This window comes from Chlamydotis macqueenii, chromosome 16, assembly GCF_036417535.1.
Source record: "Chlamydotis macqueenii isolate bChlMac1 chromosome 16, bChlMac1.mat, whole genome shotgun sequence".
NCBI lineage: Eukaryota > Metazoa > Chordata > Aves > Otidiformes > Otididae > Chlamydotis > Chlamydotis macqueenii.
Window position 1 is genome coordinate 10,257,091 of NC_141571.1, and position 10,380 is coordinate 10,267,470.

At 46.6% G+C, this 10,380-nt stretch overlaps 1 protein-coding gene across 3 annotated transcripts; it reads left to right on the forward strand.

Annotated features, from left to right (window-relative positions):
• The first annotated feature begins 106 nt into the window (after positions 1–106).
• CSTF1 (cleavage stimulation factor subunit 1) lies at positions 107–9,717 on the forward strand. Of its 3 annotated transcripts, none has more exons than XM_086761002.1 (8): positions 107–380; positions 524–1,248; positions 1,845–2,015; positions 2,717–2,912; positions 4,362–4,639; positions 5,461–5,658; positions 6,236–6,626; positions 8,121–9,717. In XM_086761002.1, the coding sequence occupies exons 2-8, from the start codon at positions 1,129–1,131 to the stop codon at positions 8,378–8,380; spliced, it is 1,614 nt and encodes a 537-aa protein (XP_086617128.1). In that variant the 5' UTR covers positions 107–380; positions 524–1,128; the 3' UTR covers positions 8,381–9,717. The 3 variants fall into 3 exon arrangements, with proteins under 3 accessions (XP_086617128.1, XP_086617129.1, XP_086617127.1); XM_086761003.1 differs by having other exon boundaries at positions 724–1,248; XM_086761001.1 differs by having other exon boundaries at positions 107–1,248.
• The last annotated feature ends 663 nt before the right edge of the window (positions 9,718–10,380 follow it).

Consider the following 10,380-nt stretch of genomic DNA (forward strand, 5'->3'; position numbering starts at 1 on the left):
CCCGCCGATTGGCTCTCCGCAAGCTCCGCTCGTTACGAGGCACGGCCTCGTCGCCGCGAGCCTCTGGGGCGCATGCGCAACGGCAGCCTGCTGCGTATCCGGAGTAGGTCCGACCCGCCCGCCCCGAGGGCGGTGTTTGCGCTACATGCGTATTCTACGTACCGTCGCTCCGCCGCTCGCTCCTTCCGTACTCCAACTGCGTGGATCGCCGCCCCGCTTACACACTTTTCTCCGCGAAGTCTCTGCTCGGCCGGGTCTTCCGTTACGCAAATCGCGTACGCCCAGACCACCCACCTGTGGCAACGCTACAACTACCGTCCCTTCCGCACCGCCGCCGAGGCCTGGGAGTGTGTCGCCGCCGGCGGGGGGCCGGGCGTCAGGTTAGTCCCGCATCCTGCGAGGCACCGGCCTCTTCCCTCTCCTCCTCCGCACACGCACCCGCCGCCCCAGGCCGAGGGAGAAGCGGTGCTGCCACCTCGCGTGAAGCCGAGCGCGAGTGGGGCCGGGGGGCCATTGTGTCCAGCCGGCGAGGTTAGGTGCCGGCGGGTGGCGGCGGGCGGCCCCGAGGAGCGGGAGGACGGGCGGAGGGGTGAAGCAGGCCTCAGCCTCGCGCTCATCGGCCGTGCGGCCCAGGGCAGCGCTCCACGTGCCGCCAGCTTTTGAGGACAAGTGCGAAGGGGACGCCCGCCTCGCGCAGCGCCTGGCCTGAGGTACCGTCGCCAGCCCGTGCACCCCTCGTGTCACACCGGTGGTGACCCCCCCCCCCCCCAGCCCGTGGCAGCTTCCAAAACCGCACGGGGTTCCTGAGGAGACGCTGAGCAGCGGCGGGACAGCGCTAGCAGCAGACGATCAGTGAGCGCGGTTTGTGAGTAGCAGCGTCAAAGGAGCGTGCAGCTGCTGTGCTGTCTCGGCTGCCGGCTGCCCGACTGGTCCTGCTCACACCCGTGAGGGGGACCTTGGCCGCTGAGTGACAAGCGGCAGCCGAAACCAGGTTCAGTACTTCGGGCCTCTGAAGAACCGTGATCAAAGGCAACTTTTAACTGTCTCTGCGGTGCTGAAAACAAGTGCGAAGGCGACCTTCTTGTGTGTGTTGGTGTTTACAAGCGGTACAGGATAGGTAAAAAGAAGATGTCAGGTCGCCGGGTGGCTGCAGCGTGCGATAGACGTCAGCTGCCACGGGGCATGGGTAGCATGGCATCCCCCCTCCTTGACCCGCGGCCGCTTCGACTGCCGTTTCTTGAGGCTGACGTGAGTAGGACTTCGGGGAGGGTGGCGGTGTGCTCTTGGGACAGGCGCTCGGCCTGCTGAGAGACCCTGCAGCCTGGCAGCGCGAGGGGCTTGCGACGGCGCTGCCTGAGTGGCTGAAACCGTCAGGGAGGCCTGCAGCGCTGAGCAGCGGGGCCGGCTGCTTGTTATTTCACAGCCCGTCCAGCCCCCCGCCCCCCGTGTTGGGCGTCTCACGGGAAGCGGCGTTTCGGAGCTGTGCGGCAGGGACACAAAAACACCCCGGCTCCCCCCACCACCCCGCCACCCTCCCGTGGGGAGCCGGCCCCTCGCCGCTCCCCGGGCCGCTCAGCCGGCGAGGCCTGGCGCCCGCATTCCCCCGCTCTGCCGGCCTCGGCCCCGGCCCCGACGTCCCCGGAAGGCGGAAGGGGGAGCGGGACCCCCGCGGGCCGCCGCCGCCCCCCCCCCCCTTCACCCCCCCGCGCCCCGCCCCTCCTGCCCCCGCCCCTCGGGGCTCCCTGGGCGCGTCATCCGTCACGTGGCGCGGCGGGACCTGCCAGTGCCCGGGCGCGCGCGCGAGGTGTCACGGTCATGTGATGCTGCCGTTCTCTCCCTTCAAGAGTCGCCTCCAATCGATTTGCGGGCGCTCGATGCAGCAGCCTTCGCGGAGGAGCATTCTTCGGTCCCGGCCGCCGCCGCCGCCTCCTCCCCTACCGCCGCCGCCAATCGATGCGCTCAGGGCTCCGGTCGCCATTTTAGGGGGAGAGCGAGGGAGGCAGAAGGAAGGGTCGGTAGGTACCGGGGCCGCTCCGTGCTCTCTCGCTTTCGCTTCCGCTGCCTGGGCCGGGTCTCGCCCGCCGCAGCTCCCGCCCGAAGCTGCCTGTCCCCGCGCGGCGTTCGAAGCCCACTTTCTGTGACCGCCGTGCTCCGGCTAAGCACTCCCCGCCCTCATTCAGTCCCGTTCCCCCACGCCCCCTCCCTGCCCGGTTATTGGTTTTGCAGCCCGGGGCCGGGAGAGGGTGTAGGGGCGGGTGACCGGCATCTGCCGGCCGGGCGGGGGTGCGGGAAGGATGCGGTCTCCCGGGATGAAAGGGAGGGAGCGGGCTGGGGCTGTGTGAGGGTGGCGAGGCGTTTGACTTCCCGGCACGTTGTATGCGGCCGCCCCGGTCCGCTGGTGCTGGCGAGGCTGAGTGAAAGGTACCGGCCCAGTCGTTTTGCTAACTAATGCCGCATTTTCTCTGTCTTCTCTATGGCTCCTTAATACAGTTCATGTTCAGCTCATTGGTGAGATTTTCATTTTTACACCAAACAAGTGCAACAGGTTTTTCCTTTTTGTGTGTGTGTGTTTTCATTTCTACGTCTCTGAATCTTACCTAAAATATGGTAGTATTTGGTGTCTGCACTGAAATGGAAGAGGATGTGCTTTATTTAAAGATTGTGGTTGTTTCATGCAACTCTCTTGTATGTGATTTTTCTTATTTATTTGTTTCAGGCCCCTCCAAGGCATTCCTTGCTTACAATGTATAGAACAAAAGTCAGTTTGAAAGACCGTCAGCAACTTTATAAACTGATAATTAGTCAGCTGCTATATGATGGATACATAAATATTGCCAATGGCTTGATAAATGAGATAAAACCACAATCAGTGTGTGCACCATCTGAACAACTGCTGCACCTAATTAAGTTAGGTAAGCTGGAATAAAAAACTAACATAAAAGTCTAGTTTCTAAATCCCTAGCTTAAATCCTTGTGAATTAAGAGGTTAGTATTACTCAGAAGACATGTTTTAGGCAAAGGTTGTCTCTCATAATAGCATAACACTTTTGTATATTTAGATACAGCCTTTGCCTCTGTGGCTTTTCTTGAAAGGCTTTCTAGTTCTATGTTTCATTCTTTATTATGCATTAAAAGCAAAACTGATCACTGGGTGTTTTCAAAATCTGTTTGTTTGAACTTCTTGTAACATGTGAGAATACCTGCCCAGGGTCCTGGATGACTGACAGCCTTCTAAAAATATGCTCCAGTAAACGGAATCATTGAGTCCACAGACCTAATAGAAAACTGACCCACACAGTTCTCTGCCAACTTTAGAAATATTTTTTATATGATTCTTCCTGGAAGTGTTGTAAAGGGAGCAAGCCCTTCTACTGGCAGTCTTCACTGGCCTTGTATGTCAGCCTCAAGAAAATAAGCTTCACAGTCTAGGGTCTCAACAAAGGTATCACCTGTTCTCTCTCTGTATCTTCCTCTCTGTAAGTACATCTGTGCTGGAGTACGTAGTCAAAATACCTGAGCTGCTGTTGAAGCAAGCTGAGTAAGGTACTGGAAGAGGTCTAGCCGTAACATCATGTCTTCTCTGTATTGTAACTGAACTGGTTCTGCTGCCTGAACTAGTTGAGTTCCAAGGGTATAAATATGTGAAGCCTTGTGTCTGAAATAAGAATGCTAGACCTGCAATTTGTAGATGAAAGCAACAAGAACTTTTATATTGCATTTGATCAGTTGACGGTCACAGTTGGGCACATAGCTGAAAATTCTTCTGTCTACCCTGTCACCACTGCCAGTGCTGAACTGTCTTTGTTCTGTAGAAGCATTCTGGAAATAAAAAACAAAGAATATCTGTAGAATGGGTGAGAAGAGGGGTGAAAACTTTCATTTGCAATGCTGGGATACTTCTTTGTGATGTGGGGTTTTTTCCTTCAGTGCGATAAAAAAAAAGAAAGGAAAAGAATTGGTAAATGCTTCCCGTTTTTACTTTAAATCTCATGTAATAGTGTTGGGGTTTGTTTCTCCCTCTGTGAAAAGCCGGCTAGAGGCCTGATGATGGCTTCAGTAACTGATTGTCAGTGTATTTATCAGTACTTACCGTCCTACAATATTTGTTGGTTGTATTTCCACAGTTAATTTTAAGAGCTGTGTTCTGCTCTACTGTAGCCAAAGTACCTCTCATTTCTCATGAGAAGTACAGCTGTATAACTAAATCTGCTCTGCTCGCGTAGCTTTGGTCAGCAGGGGCTGCCTCTCTTAAAACCTGACTCATAGCTGTTCCAGAAGCCTGTAGCATAGATCTGGCCACAGCCTATGTGTCTAAAGAGGAGGTTAACCTGGTTTAAGTGCATCGACTTCTCTCTTTTCAGGAATGGAGAACGATGACAGTGCTGTTCAATATGCAATTGGACGGTCAGATACGGTAGCTCCAGGCACGGGAATTGACTTGGAATTTGATGCAGATGTACAGACCATGTCTCCTGAGGCTTCTGAATATGAGACTTGCTATGTCACATCTCATAAAGGACCGTGTCGCGTAGCCACGTACAGCAGAGACGGACAGTTAATAGCTACAGGATCTGCTGATGCCTCAATAAAAATTCTTGATACGGAGAGAATGTTGGCCAAAAGCGCTATGCCTATTGAGGTAACATCTCAATCTTGAATCGTAACCACTTTGTGAATTCTTGAGGTGCTGTCTGTTTCATGCCATGTCTGTGCCTTGTGGCTGGCTCAGACTAAATATCTATGTCGCCGTATTTCCTACTCCAACAGCGGCTTGTAAAGTACTCTTGAAGAAAAGGAACAAGAAATAGGGCAAGTATACCTGTGCAGCTTCTGGCAGTGGTCTAGAGAATTGAGCCAGAAATTGCTTCTAGTAGTTGCTGATAATTGCTATGCCGTATTTTCTGAACACGGTTCATTTTTGAACCCACTTACATTTTTGGCCTCTACGGCCTCCGGTGGTGGTGTGTTTCAGAACTGTTCCACAGAATACATGTTTATTTGCTTCAGTTTTCCTCAAATACAGTTATCAGGTAGTAATTTAAAAGTGGGTTGTTTGGTTGGTTGTTTTTTTTTCCCGCAGAGTGCATACCAGATTCTCAGTAGTATCCTGTGTGAGTAAAAGTTGCTGTTTTCCCAGTTGGTACAGCTTCCCTTAATTCTTACAGCAATACAGTCTCTTGATTCGGACTGTTTATGAAGAAGGTGCTGTGTTTTCATGCATCAGTGCTCTGCTACTGAAACTAGTTTGTCCTTTAGCAAATCAGTTGACCTTTGTAAAGATACAGGGATCTTATAACAGTATATAATGGGCCTTCAAATAATTAGGATAATAGTGATTATGTGCCTAGTCATGTGTCAGAAAGGTGGCTGTTTGCCACTTGGGCAAGTATAAAACCTACATTTCCTGTTAAAAGCGTGTTCTGCTTGCTAACGCTCTAACTTGTTGAATGTTCTTTGTAGGTCATGATGAATGAGACAGCACAGCAAAACATGGAAAATCACCCCGTTATTCGGACTCTATATGATCACGTGGATGAAGTTACGTGTTTAGCTTTTCATCCAACAGAACAGATCCTCGCATCTGGTTCAAGGGACTACACACTTAAATTGTTTGATTATTCAAAACCTTCTGCCAAAAGAGCCTTCAAATATATACAGGTTAGATACCAGTTCAGAGCAACTGAAGCTTGAATGTATAAGTACTGAGGTATCAGTGAGCTGAACTGTGTCTGAGTTTAAGTGGCTAGGTATGTAGGAGCACGCAGCTGCAAATTTAACAGACACTGTGGTAATTACGTGTTAAGAGTTTGTGCATAATGGATACCTATAGTCTTTAAATCTAGTGCCTGTCTGGTTTTTGTTAATCTAGACCAAATCTCATATGGGTAACTTTGAAGTCAATCATATTATCTTTATTTTGGAGGAGAGTTTGGGATTATGTGGTGGTGGGCTTTGGGGTGTGTGACTGGCTGGCAGAACCTCCTGTCACTTTTGTGTGATATCCCAAAAATGAGTGGGCAATTGCAGGCTACTCTAGGACAAAAACTACAATACATTTAAAGGTAGCCTGTCATTTTAATCCTATAGGAAGCATTTTCTGTTTTGCAAAAACAGAACGCATTGTGCTAACTGATACTTTAACTATTTTTTTAGCACTGTAATGCCACCAAAATTGACATTTCCATTTCAGGCTTTTTTTCTTTCTTACACCAATTATGTATTTTTGATCAAACAGGAGGCAGAGATGTTGCGCTCAATTTCTTTTCACCCTTCTGGAGATTTCATACTTGTTGGTACCCAGCACCCTACTTTACGACTGTATGATATCAATACTTTCCAGTGTTTTGTGTCTTGCAATCCTCAAGATCAGCACACTGATGCCATATGTTCAGTTAATTACAACGCAAGTGCGAACATGTATGTGACAGGAAGTAAGGATGGATGCATCAAACTGTGGGATGGTGTCTCAAATCGCTGTATCACTACTTTTGAGAAGGCACATGATGGAGCTGAAGTCTGTTCTGCTATTTTTTCCAAAAATTCCAAGTATATCTTGTCAAGTGGAAAAGACTCTGTAGCTAAACTATGGGAGATATCCACTGGTCGAACGCTGGTCAAATACACAGGTATGTGGCAGGTGACCTTCCAAATACCGTCTTTTTCAGGTACTGACCCACGGCAGGGGTGGCAATGCTGTCAGAAGAATAGTAATTCTTAAAGGGAATTGGGAGACTGCAGCTTTGAAAATAAATTGCCCCAAATTCTTGAAAATGCTTAATGCAGAGTAATTCCAGAAGAAAAGCTATGATTGTTTTATGTCAGTCAGTGTAAACGTATTTAGACTGAATAGATTTTGGAGATTTTTCTGACATTGCTCCATTGTTTTGGAGGGAAGTTACCACTAAATTACAGAACACTAAAAAGGAACACTGCCCGAAGAACTAGGGCATTTGTGCAGAGGATTTTGTTCTCTAGGTTTTTTTCAGTATGTTTTAGAAACCGTAATTATTAAATACAAACCAGCATCATTGCTTTTCTTGCTGGTGATCACTTTGATTTTGTGGCTTTTCTATTTATTGCTAGACAAGGGACACAGTTTAAACTGTAAGAGTCAAAAGTGACACCTAATCCATTTCTGGCTAGAGTAGGCCACTTCACTCTGCAGTACCCACCCAGACAGGGGAACTGAACCTACTTTGGGGCAGTTTTAACCATAAGAATCTTGTGCAAAAGATGACTCTAGTCAGCCACGGCAATATTCTGAAAAATAGCTACAGCTGGTTGGTGGGTTTGTTTGAAGGATGCATTTGTGTACAAGGTAGTCGTACTTGGAACACGCTGACAGCACCGAGCTTTGATCTCAGCAGGACTTAAGAACTGGTGAAGGGTGTGGAAGCTTTGCATGTGACGGGGAAGCTTTTGGGTCGAGCAGTAATGTGCTTAAGCACTAGGATGAAAGAGAAGAGGATGTTGAGAATGGTGTGTATCAGCTTTTGGGATGTGTGGTCCGTTTTTGTACGGTCGCTCTATTTTGCTCTCAACCAGCAGGGCGCAGCACCTCCTCGATAAACTTTTGCAAAATACCAGGTAGGACACGGGTGTGTGCATAGCAAAGTAAATGCCTATAGATGGAACACAATTTATTTGAAGGATGTGGAGGGATGGTATGGCCAAGGTAGGTCATGCAATGTGCCATATGATATATGCATTAAAAACAAAAGTGTCCTTGATATTGAGAATCTGTGTATTCTACTGTCTGTGGCCTTTTCACTTAGTTACAAGTGTAAGCCTCATACAAAAAATGTAAGGCAAAAGTACTCTTAAAGTTATGTGATTGCACTCATACTGAGGGGTTGGACTTGACTGACACAGTTGGAGTAGTTAATCTTTCTGTCCTGTAAGAAATTTTAGAATACACCATGAGTGTAACTATAAAAGAAGATTAATTATTGATTCACTTGATGTATGTGGAAGGAGGATGTATGTGGGAGACTAACTGGGAAAATAAGGCTCCTTTGCCGACTGCCGAAATTGATACTTATGGGAAGTTCATTCTTGGGTCTTTGGAGACTTCCTAAAACTGATCCTATTTGGGTTAATATTTTGCTGCATATGTTTAGGAGCTGGTTTGAGTGGACGACAAGTACACAGGACACAAGCTGTCTTCAACCACACAGAAGATTATGTGCTGCTTCCAGATGAAAGGACCATTAGTCTCTGCTGCTGGGATTCAAGAACTGCTGAACGGAGAAATCTTCTTTCTCTTGGGCACAACAGCATTGTCCGTTGTATTGTCCATTCTCCTACTAATCCTGGCTTTATGACCTGCAGTGACGACTACAGGGCTAGATTTTGGTACAGAAGGTCAACAACAGACTAAGGACAGCTGTATAAAACAGTGATTACCCAGATTCATTATATCATCTTGTATTGATTGTACTGCCAACAGATGCCTAGATGAAAGCCGTGCTGTGTCTGTTTTTTTAATTCTGTCACATGTGGCAGAAAAATATGAAAATACTGAGACTGAGTTTTGCCGCACGCTAATTTTTTTTATTAGTGTGTGTGGCATTAATTTTTGTAAGTCATCTCTAATCGTGCTCAAGGAGTGTGGGGAGGAGAATAAAGTGATCCTTGCAGGAAGGATTAAACTCGTTCTCCTGTCTTTCTAAATCCCGCGAAAGATAATGTGACTGTATCTTGCTCAAACTGGGCAGTATGAGCCAGTTTTGCTCTGCATCGTATCTGTGCAATCCCTCTGAAGTCTGTTTAAAGAATGGATTACACAAGTAACAGCAGAACTTGGCAAATACTTTAATGAAGCCTTAAGCTGCCTTCAGTTCTCATTCATTCTTTGTAAAGCTCTGTTTTGTATCTTTTAGTCTGAGGAGTTTTTGGTGCTTTTTTTTTTTTTTTTTTTTTAATTGGCCAAGTGGACTTTCAATTCTGAGCCAGTCTTGTGCCATAAGAATTTGAAACAGGATTTTAAATTGTTTAGATTAATTCAAGAAATGGTGTTCTAGTTCTGGTATTAAAGCTCAGACTTGAAATCTTGTCTTTTTTTGAATTTCTTTTAACCAGTAGGATCTCAAATTCATAGTATTTTCAAGGAGTATCCACATTGCATCTGTAAAATGTGACAGTGCTGCAGCATGTGAAAATGAGAAGAATTTTGCCATAGTGACCTTTAGTATCCTCTCAAAGAAGAAACTGTCACACATATTAATTTTTGTGTATGTACCTCAGATGTCATTTTGCTTCATTTTATTGAAAAATTTTCATTCTGTTTCACAGCACTTGAATTACCTTTTTTTTTTTTTTTTAATTATTCAAAAACCCAGATTCACTGTTTCTTCTCCCTGTTATCACTAATAGTCCAAGTTTCCCAGACCTCACCCTATTCAGCAGAACTGCAGATCATCAAGAAACTGTACTTAAACCTTCTCTAAGTTTGAAAATTCACTACTTATTTTTACAGATAGTTGCCTGGGCAAAGATTTACATGTGTTCATTCAAGCAACCTTGTGCAATGCCTCACATTTGGGAGGCTTCTTTCAGTCAAAGGTTCAGCACTTGCTTTCATGGGGATTTTGAAATGTGAGATTGTTCCTACTGCTGGATTAACTTTCCATTACCACTGATGAAGTGTCTTGTCAAGGGCTGATGAGGGTACAGGTTTTGTCTGTATTTAAATAAAGATTACCTTTTAAAAAGTTATTTAATATATAAAGAAGGAAAAGCATTTGTTTTCTTTCCTCTATAACAAACGAGAGATTAATTGAACATGGGAAGGCTGTGTCCTTGGGGACATGTTAAAGCTTGATGAATTTGTTTGTTGTGTTACATCTGAACCAGATATAACTATAGATTTACAGTACAGAATGTGGGGTGGTTTTTTAAAAGAGGCAGAGAATTAAATATAATCTTCCTCTTAAAAGCTACTGCTATGCAAAACATTTCTTAGGCTTAGCAATCTTCTTTGTTCCTCTTCTGCCTCTCTTCAAGTTTGTAAAACTTTACAAACATTGGAGGCATGAGATAGCGGTTGTGGTGGCTTTTTTGGTGCAGAAACAAGGAGAAACAGAGCTTGGTGGGAGGGAAAAGGGAAGTCGTGACACACAGTTAAAGCAGACTGTACTTGTTCGGTGACAGCAGCCCTCTGCTGCGACAGCCAGCCTGCTAAATTAATAGTGATGGCAATTTGTGAGCCGAAGCCCACACACTTCCTTGTGTGCGTATTTGGGCCTTGGTGCAGCCGGGAGTCGTCATTCACACAGCATTCACCCCCCAGGTATGGATGGTAATACGTAAGGTCTTTGCAAAGCCCCTTTATAACAAAAAATCTTATTGATGCCTTAAAAGTTAAAACAACTTTGAAAG

What these genes read in the sequence shown, in the direction of transcription:
- CSTF1 (XM_086761001.1), top strand. Translation starts at nt 1,129, where the DNA reads ATGTCAGGTCGCCGGGTGGCTGCAGCGTGCGATAGACGTCAGCTGCCA. An exon ending in AAAGCGCTATGCCTATTGAG is followed by an intron (nt 4,640 to 5,460) that starts GTAACATCTCAA and finishes TGTTCTTTGTAG; the next exon opens with GTCATGATGAATGAGACAGC. An exon ending in AACGCTGGTCAAATACACAG is followed by an intron (nt 6,627 to 8,120) that starts GTATGTGGCAGG and finishes GCATATGTTTAG; the next exon opens with GAGCTGGTTTGAGTGGACGA.